General features: G+C 38.0%; 1 protein-coding gene across 1 annotated transcript in view; it reads right to left on the bottom strand.

Moving 5' to 3' along the window:
• ERCC6L2 (ERCC excision repair 6 like 2) overlaps window positions 1–14,691 on the bottom strand; it is a 132,434-nt gene extending 117,743 nt beyond the window's left edge. The window contains 2 exon segments of the mRNA XM_042912276.1: window positions 10,150–10,574; window positions 14,314–14,691. Of these exon segments, the coding sequence (XP_042768210.1) occupies window positions 10,150–10,574; window positions 14,314–14,467 (579 nt within the window). The 5' untranslated portion in view covers window positions 14,468–14,691.
• Between the last annotated feature and the right edge of the window lie 5,236 nt (window positions 14,692–19,927).

Genomic DNA, 19,927 nt, shown 5'->3' with positions numbered 1-19,927 from the left:
ATAAGAGACTCTTAAATATGGAGAACAAACAGAGAGTTGCTGGAGGGGTTGTGGGAGGAGGAATGGGCTAAATGGGTAAGGGACATTAAGGAATCTACTCCTGAAATCACTGTTGCACTATATGCTAACTAACTTGGAGGTAAATTAAAAAATTAACTAATTAAATATATATATGTTAAATTAATTAAATAAATATATATATATATATACACATATATATATACACACACACACATATATATTTATTGCTGGAAAAAAGAATAAAAGAGATAGAATATAAAATATTCACATAAAAAACACAGAAGTATCATTCAGATCCTACAAACACTAAAAAAGTAAAGAAGGAGTATCATGGAAAACTTTGTCAATTTGACAACTTAGATGAAATAGATAAATTCCTTGAAAAATAAATTTGCCAAAATGATATAGCGAGAAGTAGAAAATCTGAATAGCTTCATATCTATTAACGTAATTGAATTCATTATCTAAAACCTTCCCTTAAAGAAAACTCCAAGTCCAAAAGATGTCACTAGTAAATTCCTTGAAGAAAACTCCAAGTCCAAAGATGTCACTAGTAAATTCCATCAAATAAGTATAAAATAACACAAACTTTACTCAATCCTTTTTTTAAAAAGAGAAGAAAGAAACACTTACCAATTTATTTTATGAGGTCTGCATAACTTCAATACCAAAACCAGACAAACATATGAGAAAATTATAGACCAATATCCATATTGTAAAGGCAAAAATTCTGAAAATATTAGCCAATCAAATCCAGCAACTATAAAAACCATACTTCATGATCAAATTGGGCTTATCTTAAAAATACAAAACTGGTTTAACATTAAAAAAACAATCAATATAAATCATATTGACTCATATAATATGTTAACAGAGAAAAGGAGAAAAAATGATTATCTCAACGGACGCAGAAAAAGTATTTAATAAAATTCAGTACACATTAACTACAAAAAAAAAATCTCAGCAATTAGGACTAGAAGAAAGCATCAAGCAGCTTATAAAAGATGGTATGAAAATCCTACAGCTAATGTTAATGTTAAAATACTGAATGTTTTCTAAGACAGGAATGAGATAAGGATGTCACTGATTATATTCAAATTGTCCTAGAATCCTACCTAGCCAGTGAAATAAGGCAAGAATAGAAATAAAAGACGTAAAAATTAAAGAAGTAAAACTGTCTATTTGTGAATGACATATACCATTTACATAGAATATCCTAAGGTATGGTGCCTGGGTGGCTCAGTCAGTTAAGCCTCCAACTTTGGCTCAGGTCATGATGTCCTAGCTCGTGGGTTCGAACTCTGCTCAGGCTCTGTGCTGACAGCTCAGAACCTGGCACCTGCTTCAGAATCTGTGTCTCTCTCTCTCTCTGCCTCTCTTCTGCTCTCTCTCTCTCTCTCAAAAATAAACATTAAGAAAAAAAAAAGAAAATCCTAAGGCATCTACCAAACAACTACTAGAACTAATTAAGTGATGAATTTAGCAAGGTAGCAGGATACGAGCTCAATATATAAAAATAAATTTGACTTTTATACTACCGGCAGAAAATCAGGATATTAAATTTTTAAATTCCACAAAAAACAGCATCAAAAATATACAATTACCTATGACAAAATATGTGTAAGGCCCACATATAAAACTATAAAGCCCTGGTGAGAAAAATTAAATAGCTAAATGAATGGAGCTATCATTCCATGTTAATTCTCCTCAAACTGTTCTATAAATTCAATATAATTGAACTCCACAATCCTAATAACACCCTAAAAGATATGTTCTTGGAACTTGACAAAGTGATTAAAATTTTACATCAAAATACAAAGGGGGAAAGATAGACTATGTATAGCAAGAAAGTAATTAACACAAAATTGAGTATAAGGATAGTCAAACTGAAATTGTATAGAAGAAAAAGACCAGAAAAAAACTCATACGTATATGGACAAGCAACTCAGTTTAAAAATGGGCAAAGGACTTGTACCTTAGTCACTCTGGGGCACTGTAACAAATTACCATAGACTGCGTAGTTTAAAAAACACTCTTACTTCTCACAGTTCTGCAGTCAAAGTGCTGGCAGATCTGGTGTCTGGTGAGGGCCCACTTCCTGGTTTGCAGACAGCATGCAGTCTTCTTATTGTATCCTCAGATGATAGCAGAAAGGGGAAGCAAAGTTTCTCCTATCTCTTCTTACAATACCACCACTCCTCAAAGGCCCCACCTCCAATACTATCACATGGGGGATTAGAGTCTCAACACATGAATTTTGCAGGGACACAAACATTCAGTCTATATATCAACTTGAATACACATTTCCCCAGGAAGACATACAAATGACCAAAAAGCACATGAAAAGTTGTTCAACACCCTTGGTCATTATACAAATACAGATAAAAACCACAATGAGATACCACTTCACATGCATTAGGGTGGCTATAATGAAGAAAACAAAATAATAAGTACTGACAAGGATATGCAGGAATAGGAAACGTCACACATTGCTGTTGGGAATGTAGAGTGGTACAAACACTGTGGAAAATGGTATAGAAGTTCCTCAAAAAAAATAAACATAGAAATACCATATGACCTAGTAATTCCACTACTAGGTATATATGCAAAAGAAATGAAAGCATATGTCCACACAGAATCTTGTACATGATGGTAGCCTTTTTCATAATAACCCAAAGGTAGAAATAATCCAAATGTCTGCCAAAAGATGAATAGACGAGCAAATTGTGGTATTTACATACAATAGAATATTTCTCAGCATAAAAGGAATGAAGTACTGATGCATCCTACAACTTGGATAAGCCTCAAAACATTACACTAAGTGAAAGAAACCAGGCACAAATGGTCACAATTGAATGATACCTTTTGCATGAAATATTCAAGAAAGGCAAATCCATTCGGATAAAAGGCCAATTAGTCGTCGCCAGGGAAATGAAGATGATTACTTCTGGGGTGTTCTGTGCTGACGAAAAATTTTGAAACAGAGAGAGATGGAGTTGCATAATATTGTGAAGGCATTAAGTGACTTGTACACTTTAAAATGGTTGTTTATGTTATGTGAATTTCACCTCAATTAAAAAATTTTTAATTTTATTTTACATTTTTATAAGATGCATTTGTGCATTCAAGGTATAATCAGCATTATTTTAGTTCCTGAAAAAAGTTAAAACATGTAAAATGTCAAGCTAATACATATCAATGATTCATAAGCAGGAGCTATTTTTGTCAGCATCATTCCACTGAGATAAGGAGACCTGTATACAATCTTGTATACCACAATAAATAGATTTTTCGGTAAATTATGTCATCTAAAAGATTATAAAATAATGATATACAAGAATGGTCAAAACTTGTGTTGAGTTTTAAAATATGCTAACGAAATTTGCATTTCTAACACATATTATATAAAGCAGTATAATACAGGAGTTATGGCCAAGATTTTGTAGTCTGACCAACCAGCTTTGTACCAGCTATGTGACCTTGGGCAATTTTCATAATGTCTCCATAAATTTCAATTTTTTCATCAATAAAATGGGAGCAATAATGCCTAATTAACATGTATGTTTAACAGAAAATGCCTGTCATAGAGCCTAAGGGATTATTAAACATAAACTATAACACATGATTACCTAATTCAACTTAAAATTCATTAATGCATTCAATAAAAATATATTTATTACCTACTACATGCTGGGTACCAGGCTACGCACTGGAAAAGTTTAGATGAAAGGCTTATTTCTATCTGCCAGCAGTTTGAAATCAGTTGATTTGGGGGTGGGGAACCATGGAAAAGGAGATGAGTTGAGGAAGTGTGACTAAGAAAACAACTGATGAGCAGAAAAAATTGATGAGCAGAAAACAGGTATTAAATTCAGCAAGAGATTGATGTGAGCAAAATGGCTGATGCAGAACTTAGGAGACAGAAAGGATATTTCACAAATGATGGAGCTTAAGCATTGGACAACATGAAAAGTTTGGTACTGACTGGAAAGGGACATGAAGAAACTCTATGATGAGGGAAATGTTCTGTATCTTATTACAGTACTGGTTATATATATGAGTTAAATATGTATAACTGTATACTTTATATCCATGCATTTTACTGTTTGTAATAAAAGACATAATGACATAATTAAAGACAAAATGACAGACACACACGCACACATACAGATATATATATTCTTTTGAATTACAGGCAAACTGGTCCTCAAAGACTATTGAAAAGGCAGACACAATACCTATTGGATACCATGTGACCATTTAAATGAGGCAATATAAAACCTAATCCATTGCTTTGCTCTTAAGTCATCTGCAAATTGTTTCATTATAAGAAAACTATATTATGGGGCGCCTGGGTGGCTCAGTCAGTTAAATGTCCGACTTCAGCTCAGATCATGATCTCACAGCTCATGAATTCAGGCCCCAGGTCAGGCTCTGTGCTGACAGCTCAGAGCCTGGAGCCTGCTTCAGATTCCATGTCTCCCTCTCTCTCTCTGCCCCTTCCTGACTCACACTCTGTCTCTCAAAAATGAATAAATGTTAAAAAAAACCTTTTTGTAAATAAGGAAACTATATTCCCAATTATAATTCATAATTCAATCTATTTATCTATCCAAAATGATACAAATCTTAATTTTAACTTGTCAAATTCCATGAATTTGAGAATTCTGTAAAATATTGGGAAATTTTAATAAAAATCTAGGATTTTGCATCCATTCTCAATTTTAAGTTCTTAGTCAAGTTAAAAACCAAAAGTGAAAACAGTAGATGATGAATTACTGATGTTGAACACATTATGGGCACAATGTATACAAGGAAACTTCTGGGGTGATAGATATGTTCATTACCTTGGCTGTGGTATTGTTATGATCATTTCTTGGGTGCATATATTTGTAAAACGTGCCAAACTACACACTGTAAATTTATCCACTTTACTGTGTATTAATTATACCTTTAAAAAGTACATAAACAACATCCAAACATAAATATACACACACCCCCAACAAGTATGCTAAAACTAATAAGCCTGACAGAACCAAATTTTGTGAGGCTATGGAGCAACCATGATGTCATAGATTGTAGGCAGGAATGCAGAATGGTACAAACACTTTGGAAAGGCTTGGCAATTTCTTACAAAACTAAGCACACATCAGTTTTTGACCAAGTAATTCCATCCATAATTATTTACTCAAGAGAAATGAATACACAAAAGATTGTTCAAGAAAGTTCTTAACATTTTTCTTCATAACAACTAAAAACCAGAAATAGCTCAGATGTCCGTCAGCCAGCGGGAGGATGGATAAACAAAGTGCAGTATCTATACAATGGAATACCACTCAGCAATAAAAAGGAACAAACTACTTATGCACTCAGTAACATGGATGGGTCTCAAAATACTATGTTAAGTAAAAGAAGCCTTACACAAGAGTGCACATGTATGATCCTATTTATATGAAAAAGCAAAACTAATCTATGACAAAAAAGCAGAACAGTGATTGCCTCTTAGGACTGTTGGGAAGACCAGCAAGAAACAGAATAACCTTTTCTGGAGTGATGATGAAGTTCTATATCTTGAAAGGGTTTATTTGGCTTATGCAGAAATACATATTGGCCAAAACTCATGGAAGGGTGGGTACACTAAGATTTGTGCATTTCATTATAAATTTTACTTCAAAATGAAAAAAAAGAATCGTAAATAAATACTGACTAGCTAATGACATGTATGCTCAAGTGTTTGGGGCTAGGATATGCTAATGTCTGCTACTTTAAAATGCAACAAAACATGGCTTGATGGATGGACAGATAAGTGATAAGCCATGTATAATGACACATTAACAGAATCTAGGTAGTGGGTATTCATTGTACAATTCTTCTAACTCTTCTATAAGTTTGAAAAATCAGTTTGTAAGATCGTAGTGATACCATTTTTTTGCACATTTATGTATCTGTGTTTCATGGACATGTATATATGAAGTATATGCATGTGTATGTTTATGTGTGGTATATTCAACTGCTCCCTCTCAAATCAGATCCTTCCAATTCACTTAAACAATACTCAAGTTGCTCCTATTCCCAAATAATACAAAACAAACAAAAAGAAACTTCCTCAAAATCTTATCCTCCTTCAGCTACTACTAGATCACTCTTGTTCCTTTCAAAGCCACATTTCTTAGAGAGGTAAACACACTTCCTATATCTATGCCTTCACCCTATCTCATCTGGCTTGTGATTCCCCCACCTCCCAAATTCCAGAAAAATAGCTCTTGTTCAAGATACCAATACTTTCCAATGTCACTAAATCAAATGGGCATTTTAAAATCCTCATCCCTTGAAGAATGTAAAATAACAAATTGACTTTTTAAAACTTTGAAATGAGGGAAGCAAACTTTATATGGTTTATAAACCAAGCTTTTTTGAGAGGGGGGAGGAAGGAGGGAGGGAGGGAGGGAGGGAGAGAGAGGAAGGGAGAGGCAGAGAGAAAGAGAGGGAGAGAGACAGCACATGCATGTGCATGAACAGGGAAGGGGCAGAAAGAGGGGCAGACTCCTTGCTCATCACAGTGTCCAATGCAGGGTTCGATCTCACGACCATGAGATCATGACCTGAGCTGAAATCAAGACTCAGATGCTTAACCAACTGAACCACACAAGTGCCCCTGTAAACCAAGCTTTTTTAAAAATAAAAGCTCAATTTCATATTATAGCCAAGTCAGAATGTGAGAAGGGGAAAGCTTAAAGGATGATATCAGAAAAAGGGGGAAAAAATGAAGATTATACGATAGTCCAAATGGTAAATGCCAATAGGAAAATTTCATAGACCATTTTCACCTAATTCTACTGTATTTTTGAAATTCTACTAAACTTATGAACTACTGTTAACATTTCTTCAACTGGTTTACTCACTGTATCTATAGAAACTCCATCTTAAATGAATCTCCCAAATCACCTATTTATGCAGAAATTTTTTCTTAACTTTTTTCAACGCTTATTTACTTTTGAGAGACAGAGCAAAAACAGGGAAGGGGCAGAGAGAGAGAAGGAGACACAGAATCCGAAGCAGGCTCCAGACTCTAAGTTGTCAGCACAGAGGCTGACATGGGGCTCAAACCCATGAACCGTGAGATCATGACCTTAACCGACTGAGCCACCCAGGCACCCCTATTTATGCAGAAATTATTACCTGAGCAACAAGAATAATAACCAGAGATGTTATTCTCCAAGGATAAAAAAATCCAGCGAAGTATCAAAACTAGTATAGAAACTATGTCCCAATCTTCAGAAGATAAGCCCTCAAGCTTTTCACAGCACATTTGAAACACAATTCAAAGCCTTTCAATGATTTTGGTGTATTGGGTAACAGAAAACTGTACAGTAAAATCACTTTTAAAATATATATCATAAAATAAGGGGAACTGCTTTATAACATGGACTTCAGAGATGAAAGCCAAATTTGAGCTTAAAACATGCAAAAGAATTTGAATTGTATTTAGTAGTTTTAGTGGGAGGAGATTCCCAGATAGTCGCCAAAACAGTCACTTTTTGTAGCACACTCGTGTTTCTGATTTTGCAGATACTCAGGCAATGGGTAGTCAAAGAAATGCTGGAAAGGACTTTCCACCATGGGCAAAAACAACAAAGTATATGTAAAGATAGTCACAGAGGGACTTTATCATTTATTTTCCCCTATATGGTATTCATCTATATACCCTGGTCACAGATGATAGTTTCCTAAAGGCTCCTTTCTTTATTCTTGCCACCTATTCTCCTGAGAAAGTAAATTTGCTTATTCCACAAGCAATTATTTAGCACCTTCAATGTGCAAGCCTAGAACTGTATGCATGGCCTGGGCTGAAAGGGACAAACAGTATGGCTAATGGTAATACACTACAATTATTGAAGGACTTAATTTTACTCTAACTTTTTACATCAGAGCTTTATACATAATTGTATTAGACTATTTTTAAATGTTAAAATTAGTTGTTCACTTACCTTTGAGTTCCACTAAGAATGGAAGTGTCATGAAGAATAAAATAGCTTAAATTCAATTGTAAGGAAGGAAACATGGAAGGATTTAATCACAAACGAGGCAAACAACCCTGAAAATCCAGAGTGCTTGTATAGTATAAAGTCTAGCTTCAGAACTCTAATCTTTTTGGATCACAAACCTTTGTGAAAAGCAGCTTCTGACAGGGCTCCCAATAATCCCCAACTGTTGGTATCCACAGCCTTGTTAATCTCCCCCCTTGAGTAAGAGCTGAATTTAGCACTTGCTTCTAAAGAAGCAAATATGGCAGGGTTCCTGGGTAGCTCAGTAGGTTAAGTGCCTGACTCTTGATTTCAGCTCAGGTCATGATCTCATGGTTCTTGAGATCTAGCCCCAAGTTGGGGCTGCTTGGGATGCTCTCCCCTGCCTCTCCCCTACTTACATGTGCACCCGCTCTTGCACTCTCTCAAAAATAAATAAACATAAAAAAATAAAGAAGCAGGGGCGCCTGGATGGCTCAGTGGGTTGAGCGACCGACTTCAACTCAGGTCACGATCTCACAGCTTGTGAGTTCGAGCCCCGCGTCCGGCTCTGTGCTGACAGCTCAGAGCTTGGGGCCTGCTTCGGATTCTGTGTCTCCCTCTCTCTCTGCCCCTAACCCACTCACATTCTATCTCTGTCTCTCTCAAAAATAAATAAACATTAAAAAAATAAAATAAAAAATAAAAAAGCAAATTTGGCAAAAGTGAAGGGCTATCTCTTGTGTGATTAGGTTACAAAAGACCACAACTTCTGTCTTACTAGTGCTCTCTCTTACCCTCTAGCTCTCCCTGATGAAGCATGCTGCCATGTTATAAGAAACTCTATAAAGAGGCCCATGTAGTAAGGAACCAAGGGAAGCCTTCACCAATAAATAGCTCACAGTGAATCGAATCCTGCCAACAACCATGTGGCCAGGAAGGGAATCCTCCCTAATCCAACCTTGAGGTGACTGCTGCCTTCTGAGAGGTGGAGCCAGAGGACCCAGCTAACCTATACCTGAATTCCTGACCCACAGAAAGTAATGATCAATGTGTACTGCTGTACGCTGCTAAATTTTGGAGTAACTTGTTACACAGCAATAGATAACTAGCATATATCCCCTCTGAAGAAAAGTACATCAGTAGGGGCGCCTGGGGGGCTCAGTCAGTTGAGCGTCTGACTCTTGGTTTCGGCTCAGGTCATGTCATGGCTTGTGAGTTTGAGCCCTGTGGGGGGCTCCACGCTGGCAGCACGGAGCCTGCTTGAGATCCTCTCTCTGCCCTTTCCCTGTTCACACCCTCTCTCAAAAAAAATAAATGAACTTAAAAAAAATAATAAAAGAGGGGTGCCTGGGTGGCTCAGTCAGTTGGGCATCCAACTTCAGCTCAGGTCATGATCTCATGGCTCGTGAGTTCAGGCCCCAGGTCAGACTCTGTGCTGACAGCTCAGAGCCTGGAGCTGCTTCGGATTCTGTGTCTCCCTCTCTCTCTGCCCCTCCCCTGCTCCTGCTCTGTCTCTCTGTCTCTCAAAAATGAACAAACATTAAAAAAAAACAAAAAAAATTTTTTTAATTAAAAAAAAGAAAAGTATAGAAGTTTACAAATTCTGGCGCATATTATGGGGAAATAGGAAGCCTCTCTGAAGTCCACCAATAGAACTCCTAGTGGTCCAGGGATCCCAGATCAAGAAACTTCTGATATGATAAACTCTAAACAATATACATAAAAGTCCTGCAGAAAATCAACTTAATTATGCTAGTAACTTTAACAAATGTCAGAATACCTTCTTTCCATACAGTATTGCTAAGAAAGTTCAATTATTTTAAATATAACTGATATCTTAGTACCACTATTACCAAAGGTAAAATCAAGTCAAGTTATACCAAATCATTATTTTCAATAATGTATTTCATAGATACTAAATAAGTACTGAGGATAAAATAATGACTAAACACCATCCTAACTTTGAGAACTTTCCTGTCCAGTGTGTGAGAAACATAGGCACACACAAAATAGCTATTATAAGATTTGGGAGTACAAATAAAGAATTGTATATGGTATCTACTCATGGACATAATAAAATGACTTTAATGAATTTTAATTATAAAGTAATTTTAAAAAATACCTGTACTGTTTTCCCAAGTCCCATGTCATCACCAAGAATACATCCTTTTCCTTGGATGAAGTGTGCATAGAGAAACTGGGCTCCTTCCCTTTGGTAGTCTCTCAAATACCTGTTAATAGTATAAGGAATAGAGTCTCCGTCTTCAGATAATGGAAAAGCAACGGCAGATGATGGAAATTTTCGGTCTGGGAAATAAGGTTTTTCCAAATCTTCATCATCAAATATAAAATTCCTGGAGCAATCTTTAACAGATTTTACTTCATGAATTCTTTTAAGAGGTACTTTCCTTTCTTGAAAATCTGAATATAAGATGATTGCAAATGATTTCCCATTTTCATCCACTGTGACAGATTTTATGCTTGCTTCACAAAGTGTCTCATTATCTGGAGAAGGGGCAAGACATCTTTCTCCTGGATGCCATATGTCTGTAATAATACAGAAGAAAATAAAATTTCCAAATCTAACTTATAAAGTAACCCCCCATTTAACCACTGCTATGAGGAAAAAAAATGTAACTCACACAAATACCCTTTCCAAATTACTGAAACAACATAAGTTATAACACATATAGATATCTTCCTAAAATATATTATCAGATATTCTCCTATAAAAATCAGAATAAAGGGTATATAATTTATTTCCAGTTGTTCTCACCCTGGCTGTGTGTCATAATCTCCTCAAACATGCTTAAACACTAAACCACAGTGGTTTAGCGGATATGGGCCATGGGCATCTGGTTTTATTACTTTGGCAGATATTGTTGAATTCAAAGGGTGATTCTGATTCACAGCCATGGTTGAGAACCACTGACTGAGATATTCATGATGATTCATGAACATTATGTATATTATTCATGATATGATAGACTAATAGTAAACGGGGCTTGATAATGAGTAAGCTAAAATCCTCTAGACAGCAATACTTTTGTGATTCTTGTGTCTGCTTTTTTAGTTATCCCATCGCCTTTCTCTGGAGACAGCTGTTTCTTCTTCTCGTCAATATTGCTGCTTCTAAACCAATGCTTGAAATTGTATACAACTAACCAAGGGAATCTCCAGTTCAACTACAAAGTTATGTGTGCCAGCTTTGTCACAGCTTTTTTCCCTTCTAGGTTTTGAAGGGTTCCAGTTCTTAAAAAAGAGATGAATTCTAAGATCTCTTTCTGCTAAGATTCTATTACTGTTTGAAAATTCTGACCCCTTTCTATATGTGTATTTATCCCATCCTTAATTGTACAGCTTTCTGTTTTATTTTCTATTCAGAAAATACAGCACTATGACTAGGGAGGGGAATATCTTTAGAGCATACAGCTAGTATAATTAAAAGATATGAATAGAGGAAATAAAGTAAAAATAATTTTCTAAATGGAATTTCTTATAACAAGAACTCCAGAGGAATTATATGGCTACAAGTGTATGAATAATAGGAATTTTTTTTTTTTTTTAAGTAGGCCTCACACCCAATGTGGAGCCTAATGCCAGGCTTGAATTTATGATCTTAACTGCAGAATTAAGACCTGAGCTGAGATCAAGGAGTTGGATGCTTAACTGACTGAGCCACCCAAGTACCCCTCTCAAATATTTCTTATTGAAATCAGATGATTATTGGTAGTTTCTTAGGGTCTTTCCAATGATTTCTTGTTAGGTTTTTATGACATTCATGATTATAATATGACTTGTATATCTATACAGTCTTAAGCATGAATAGCTCACTAAGCTATTCCTCATCGATTGTTCCTCAAAAGTAAAGTCATTATTCCTACCAACTTTGGTAAGGTTGTTTTACATATCAGAAGTACACCAAGAAAAATCTGTTCTCCTACTCTGATCTTTGGATCCAAACAATTTGAGAATTGTCACACAATTCTAAAAACATAGTTTAACGTGAAACTAAAACCTGGATCCACCGTAGAGGGCTAACAGATCTGTGGGCTCTATTTTTATAACAGTACTGTTTGAGCCTTCAAACCTCTATTAACCCCTATAGCAATTCTTAACACATTTCTGTTTCACATGATTTGTTTGCCTATCCAGAAAATGCTTTCTAATTTTTAGGCTTAAGTCATTAATGTGTGTACTATTCAACGTATGTTTTAACATCAATTATCTGCCAAATACTGTACCACACAATAGGTATAAAATGAAAAAAACCAATGTCAAAAATAATGATTAAACCTTACTCAGAACTAGTCTTTCCTAATCTCATTAAATGACATCATCACCTAGCCAACTTGTCATGGTAGAAAACATTCAGCCAGTCCTTATTCCTCTTTTTATATTACTACCTACATTCACCACCTCAGAAAGTCCTGCTGGTTCTACCTCAAAATATATCACTTTCCTTCATCATGCTACCACCTCTCTAAAACAACTGTTGGCAAACTTTTTCTGTAAAGAGTCAAATTTTAGCTATTTGTTATTTTAGTTTTGCAGACTATACTGTCTCCTACCCTTGTAACACAAAAGCAGGGACAGAAAACACATAAACAAATGTGCCTGGCTAGTTTGAGGGAAGGCTGGAATCTCTCTGTATCAAACTCTAAAACAAATAGTTTAAACTGGGAGGATTTCCTGTTGGATTGGAGAGTCATCTTTAACTTCGTTTCCTCCTGTCCTTCATTCCAAACTGGCCTCCTCGCTGTTCCTCAACCATGGCAAGCATTCTCCCACCTCAGGGCCCCAGAGCATTCTTTCTGTTCCTTCCACCTGTACTCTCCCAAAATACCCAAATGACTGACTCATTCACTTCATTCAGGTCTCTGCTCAAATGACATCTCCTAAGAGGTGCTTTTTCTGACCACTGAACCTAACATAACATTCGCCACCACTCTTACTTTACCCTGCTTAATTCCATTTTCAGAGAAAAATATGAAATGTTTGTTGTTTATCTCAACTTCGTTCCCTAGAGCAAGGACTTAACTTTGTTCACTGCTATATCCTGGGCACCTAGAACAATGCTTGAATCTCAAATACTTATAGAATTAACAAATACATATAGCTGACATGTGAAGACTGATGTGTGCCAGGCATGTGCTTTAGATGCAGTAGTTCATTTAAGCCTCACCACCACCCTTTCATTAGTTCATGTAAGTAATATTGTTAGTTTCATCTTACAAATGGTGAAACAGATAAAGGCTAACCAGCTTGCCAATGGTTACACAGCTAAAAGCTGGCAGATCCTGGATTTGAACCAAGCAATCTAACCCTGTAGCTACCACCAGTACCATTCACACATGGACGAACAAGTCCCTGGAACTGAATGGTCCCTGCCCCTTTTAACTGAGAGATGAGCATCCCAGTCCCTACAAGCTCCATTCAGCAGCTTCATTACTTAGTTCATCTGCCAGGCTTCTATGTGCACTTATATTTGTGATCCCTGAGTTATAGCGTCATCAATTCCCAGCATTCAGAGCTGAGGCTTGTTGTATAAACCTCTAAACTTCAGCTCTGAATTCTTCATCTATTTAATTAGATCGATATCTTCCTCAAAGGAAAGCATGTAGATAAACAATCAGCATATTGCTGGGCACAGCATTCAGTATCTGATAGCTTTTACTGTATCACTTTTAATAATGAAAGCTATTAATCTGGGGGACAAGAAGGCATCCCTTTTGACCTGTGGCAGATAACCACACCCTCTTTAAACTCTCTCTTGATGGCCCATTAAAGGTTGACCGTAAGGCCCTGACTCAGTACATCATATATTAAGCTCTTTGTGAAATAAAGTGAACTGGGTATCTCAACCTTTACTCACCTACGTTACAAATTTCTACCATTCGCTAAGAAGTGGGGCATACAAGGATAAAGAATAAACATACCATATATTTACTGAGTGCTTACTATGGGCCAGAGCTGGGTCACGTTAAGTGCTTTGCATACACCATCTTATTTAGTAATCACAAGAACTCAGCAATGATCTCAATTTTACAGATGAGGAAACTGCCCAAAGTTTCTCAGCAACTGTCAGAGCCAGACTAGATCCAGTCTGACTCCAGAGTCCAGGTTCTCAACACCAAGTCCCAAAGATCTGGTCCCAGGCTCCAGGAGCCACTCAGAAGAGCCACGGGTAAAACCCCAACCCCAAGAGAACTGGCAGGAATGGGTCCAACCCGGCGCAATAAAGACAGGCGTCTGGGCGGAGAGGTGAGCTCGGAGCTTGTTGTACCTTTGCCGGCGGCTTCCGCGCGAGGCTTGGGGACAGAGGCATCCATCTGGCCAAGGGGAGGGGCTGGGCGGCCTGGTTGCGTATAACACCCAACAGGCGGCCGAGGACCCCGAGGAGGCGGCAGGCGGGAAGACCACTTCCTGCAGCCCTCCATACATCGCCCCCCTGAAGTGCGACGCTGCGGGACAAAAGGGAGCACAGGTGGGGCCCTAGAGAGAAGGGATGGCGTCGTCCGAGGCAGCGGCAGAGCCGGAGGGCGCTGTGGAGGCTGGCAAGGCGGCGCTCACCTAGTCGTCTCGAATTCGGCCAGGGGGGGTAGGGGGAAACAGCAAGCCAGCAAGTGGACCCCTCACCCTCCCTCTCACAGTTGGCCCTCCCTGTCTCTACTTTCCCCAGCAATTTCTAACCCTAAGTCGGAAAATCCCGCGAGATCAGGCTCCTGAACTGTCATTGGGATCTCGCGATAACAAAATCTTGGTTCACAGGGCGGAGCAATCTGCCTGCCATCTTTGCTCCGGGAAGCCGGTGAAAGGTTCGCGACAGTTGCAATTATCGCGAAGTTTAATATGGCTTTCCTTCCCTGCGCGGAGCTTGCGGGATACAAGGAAGCCGGAAGACAAAGGTGGGCAAACACCTACCGTGGTCTTTTAAGGGCAGACCTATAGCGGGAGACCAGCTCCGCGATCGTGGCCCGCTGGTTTATGTTTGGTGCTTCCCCGTGTATGCACACGCCTTGGAACCTGAGGTGGCGAGTGATTCCCTCCTGGAGTGCTGTCTCAGCCGGGTGGATCATCCACCCGAATGCTGACGCTTCACGGCACCCACGGGAGGCTGAGTACATTCAGCGCGTTTTCTTGGGTCACACAGTAAATAAAATACAGTCCTAAGTAACCTGAGTGCAAAACCAGCAACACATGCCATAAGTAGAAGACAAAGGTTAAAAAATACTATGAAAAGGTAAAGTGTTTTTACGTGTACTGTCTAGTTATAGTGGTTTGTGTGACACATTATGGAAAAACACTAGGCCGACTTTCGGGCTGTGTTTGTAGAAGCATCATCAGAACAGCACGCTACTCACAAGTTAGGGGATACGGCTTATTTATACCACAAATTTTAGTGGCTTAAAACAGCCCAGAAGGATTAGGGACAAGACAAATTTATTATGGCACACTTCGGTAAATCAGAAGTCTAACTGGGGTGTCTTGAAGCTAAAATCGAGGAATCAGCTGGATTGCATCTTTCCTGGAGGCTCTCCAGCAGAATCCCTTTCCTTGCCTTTCTAGACATTCCTGCCACCTGCCTTCTATCTTCAAAGCCAGAGCTGTTGCACCTCTCTGACCCTTCCATAGTCACATCCTGGGTAAAATACTTTGATCCTAAGAGCTCTTACAAGATTGGGGCTACCGGAATAATCCAGGATAATCTTCCCATTTGAAGGACTGTACCCTCAATGACATCACAAATTCCTTTGCCAGGTAAAGTAATATATTCATGGGTTCCAAGATTAGGATGTGAACATTTTGGGGGGTTCATTATTCTGCCTACCAAAGGGTCTAAATGAGGAAAGCTATATGGCTGTTTGCTCCGCAATAGATAACTATTCTTTGAGAGATACAAATAATTAGTATGTTTTCATAAAACCCTTCATCTAGAATAGCACTTGTTTCTGTTTACCAACAGGCAGAAACCTTATATCTAGGAAAAACATCTAATTCATCCACTGTGTGTGAGATGTTGGCCCTCACACATCTGGAGAGGTTATGTCATTTAACCTCATTGCTTCAGTGTCCTCACCTATGATAGCAAGTACTTGGTCATAGGAAGGAATGTGTGGATTGCTATTAATGTTATTGATGGAATGCATCCTCTTGAAAGTTGCATGATTCTGCATAAGCATTGCTTCATTTTAATATTTTGGCTAATTTTAATATTTTGGTAGTATAGCTATTAGATTTATTCTAATCTATTAGATTAGAATTTTAGACTACATTCTAATTTCAAACACCATGGACTGTAAGGCATATTATTTAGGTACAGCCAAAAAAAAGAAAAACTGCTCTTTATATAAATTGTAAGTCTTAATTTTTAACATGCATCCTGATACTGGAAATCTTTTTTTAAATTTTTTTAGTGTTTATTTTTGAGGGAGAGAGAGACAGAATGTGAGCAGGGGAGGGGCAGAGACAGAGGGAGACACAGAATCCAAAGCAGGTTCCAGGCTCTGAGCTGTCAGCACAGAGCCCAATGCAGGGTTCGAACCCACAAGCTGTGAGATCATGACCTAAACTGAAGTCAGACGCTTAACCAATTGAGCCACCCAGGTGCTCCCTAGAAATTTTTAAACATAGGAAGAAAAATTGCTTCTTGGAACTGATGAAATACATCTATTATACTTAAACTCTTTTCAAAATTGCTTCTAAAATCAATGGCGATTGGAAATTTCAACCAAGCTTACTTTTTCTTTTTACAACTACCAGAGAAGTTTGATGTTTTCCCCCACTGAAATAACTAGTTGTGTAATACTTACTCTTCCAGAAGTCTACTAATTTAAGATCTTGATCTTTAAAAATCAAGTGGTAAGACAAAACCAGAAGTAAATTTTTTATTTTTTATTTATTTATTTTTTTAAGTAGCCTCCACACGCAGCATGGAGCCCAGTGCAGGGCCTAAACTCACAGCTCTGAGGTCAAGACCTAAGCTGAGATCAAGAGTCAGACACTTAACTGACTGAGCCATCCAGGTGCCCCAGAATTTTTATTTTATTTATTATTTTTTAAAAATATTAATATTTATTTATTTTTGATAGAGACAGAGAGAGTGTGAGTGGGGTAGGGGCAGAGAGAGAGGGAGATACAGAATCCAAAGCAGGCTCCAGGCTCTGAGTCAGCTCAGAGCTTAATACGAAGCTCAAACTCATGAACGGTGAGATCATGACCTGAGCCAAAGTCAGATGCTCAACCCACTGAGCCACTCAGGCACCCCTAAATTTTTATTTTAATGAAAGAGATCATCTGGTTGAAGGAATACTCTTGTGACTAACAAAGGAAGAGGGGTCTTCAGTTTCTGAGTATTTATTTTTTAACCTCACCACCATGTTTGTAATGCATAGTGAAGCAGAAAAAATCATGACATAAAAATATGTTTTAATGGGGTGCCTGGGTGGCTCAGTCGGTTGAGCGTCCGACTTCAGCTCAGGTCATGATCTCACAGCTCATGAGTTCGAGCCCCGCGTCAGGCTCTGTGCTGACAGCTCAGAGCCTGCAGCCTGCTTCAGATTCTGTGCCTCCCTCTCTCTCTGCCCCAACCCACTCGCATTCTGTCGCTGTCTCTCTCATAAATAAACATCAAAAAGAAAACAAATTTTTTTAAATATGTTTTAGTGAATTAGATGCTTCACAAAATTAGATATCCTTAAACATCCCTTCTCCCAGGTAACAATGGCTGTTGTCTGAGGCCATTGCAATGACATCCTTGTCTAGGTGCTGATGTTATAAACATCTAACACTGTAATACTAATCACTGCAAAGTGAAATTCAAAGTCTTGGGAAATACTTGGGAATTCCTGAAGCCAATATAAAAAATAAAAAAGGATCTAGCAAAATTAAGCCTATTAAAACAAAAAGAGGGGGTGCCTGGGTGGCTCAGTTGGTTGAGCGCCCAACTTCAGCTCAGGTCATGATCTCGCGGTCTGTGGGTTCGAGCCCCGCAACGGGCTCTGTGCTGACAGCTCCGAGCCTGGAGCCAGCTTCTGATTCTGTGTCTCCCTTTCTCTCTGCCCCTCTCCCACTCATGCTCAGTCTCTCTCTGTCTCAGAAATAAATATTAAAAAACAAAAACAACAAAAAGAGAAGCAGCACAGATGACAATAACAAAGACATTTAAAAAGAATATTACTTAGATATCAAAGAGGCCCTTGAGAAAGGTGATTAAACCTTCTAATATTTTACCAAAAAGTCTTTCTTTATGCTTACACTGCAAAAGTCGAACATATATCTATATGTGGTTCATAAACCTCCAAAATTGTGAGTTAATTAATCAGAAGGGCTCAAGAAAAAAATAGGTGTTTCAGTCCATTTGTGCTGCTGTAACAATACCACAGAATGGATATCTGATAAACAACAAGAATTTATTTCTCACAGTTCTGGAGGCTGGGAAATCCAAGATGAAGGCATGAGTGAGCATGGTTGTGTTCTGGTGAGGCCCCTTTTCCTGGTTCATAGCTGGCAACTTCTTGGTATATCTTCATCTGGTGGAAGGGGCCAGAGAACTCTGGTATCTCTTTTTTTAAGGGCACTAATCCTATTCATGAATACTCCACATATGTGTGCGACATCACATTGGGCATTAGGATTTCAGCATATGAATTTTGAGGGGACACCAACATTCAGGCCATAGCAATATGGAAACTTTGAATAAGAAATTCTTAGTTAGATGATTTTAAGTTGTAGCATTTCTCCCTTGATATAATGTTCCAGCCACTGTATCAAGGGAAAGAAAGGGAGAAGAGATGAGTAATTTCTTGTTCTTACTCATCTAGGCATGGTAGAAATAGATATGTTCTTTACCAATAAATGATCTACACCCTGAAGTTTCAAAGTCAACATTATTCAACAGTATTAATATACCTAACATTACTGAACTGTAAACTTAAAAATGATTAAGAAGGTAAATTTTGTGTGTGTGTGTGGCGGGGGTGGGGGGTGGTAACTGCAATTGAAAAAACAAACAAACAAACAACTAAAGACCTGGGTCAACAGAAGGACAATTTAAGACTTGACCAAGTGTAGTGAAAGATACGTAGTAAATGGCAGTACTAGGAATATAATGAGTATTGTTACATCTTGAGTCTTCACCAATGCCATTTTTACTTCATTGACTCATTTAACATTAAAACTTGAGGAAATCTCAGAGATCCCTTGATCCAGTGTTCTAATTTGAAGATAGTAAGGTAATTTGAAGGGCACCTGGCTGGCTCAGTTGGAAAAGCATGCTACTCTAGATCTTGGGGTCATGAGTTTGAGCCCCATGTTGCATGTAGAGATTATTTAAAAAAAAATCTTAAAAAAAGAAAATGTTTAAAGATAATAAGATAGTTTGAGAAACATTAGCATATTTTCCCCAAGGTTGCAAATAGCAAAGTCGGGACTAGAACATGATTCCTCATTCTCATTCCAATATGATAGGTGTATATAAATATTATTTCACAGAAGATATTTTTAGATTTGAAAAGTTAAAACTTTTGAGTTTGTTTCCTATAATATTTCATATCTCATGTCATATAATAAGCCTAAAAATCCTGTAACAAAACACCAAGACCTGCAGATTGAAATACTTTTATAAAAATACTCAAAATGCATTGCTGGCTGAGCAGAAAAAAAATGTAGAATACTCAGAGGCCAAAAATAAGGAGGAAACTGAAAACCAGCTTTTTTTTTTAAATTTTTAACGTTTATTCATTTTTGAGAGACAGAGAGAGCATGAGCGGGGAAGGGGCAGAGAGAGGGAGACACAGAATCTGAAACAGGCTCCAGGCTCTGAGCTGTCAGCACAGAGCCCAACGTGGGGCTCAAACTCACAAACTGTGAGATCCTGACCTGAGCTAAAGTCTGATGCT

This window comes from Panthera leo, chromosome D4, assembly GCF_018350215.1.
Source record: "Panthera leo isolate Ple1 chromosome D4, P.leo_Ple1_pat1.1, whole genome shotgun sequence".
Lineage (NCBI taxonomy): Eukaryota > Metazoa > Chordata > Mammalia > Carnivora > Felidae > Panthera > Panthera leo.
Note: the sequence above shows the minus strand (reverse complement) of the source record. Positions and strands in the feature narration are given on the sequence as shown.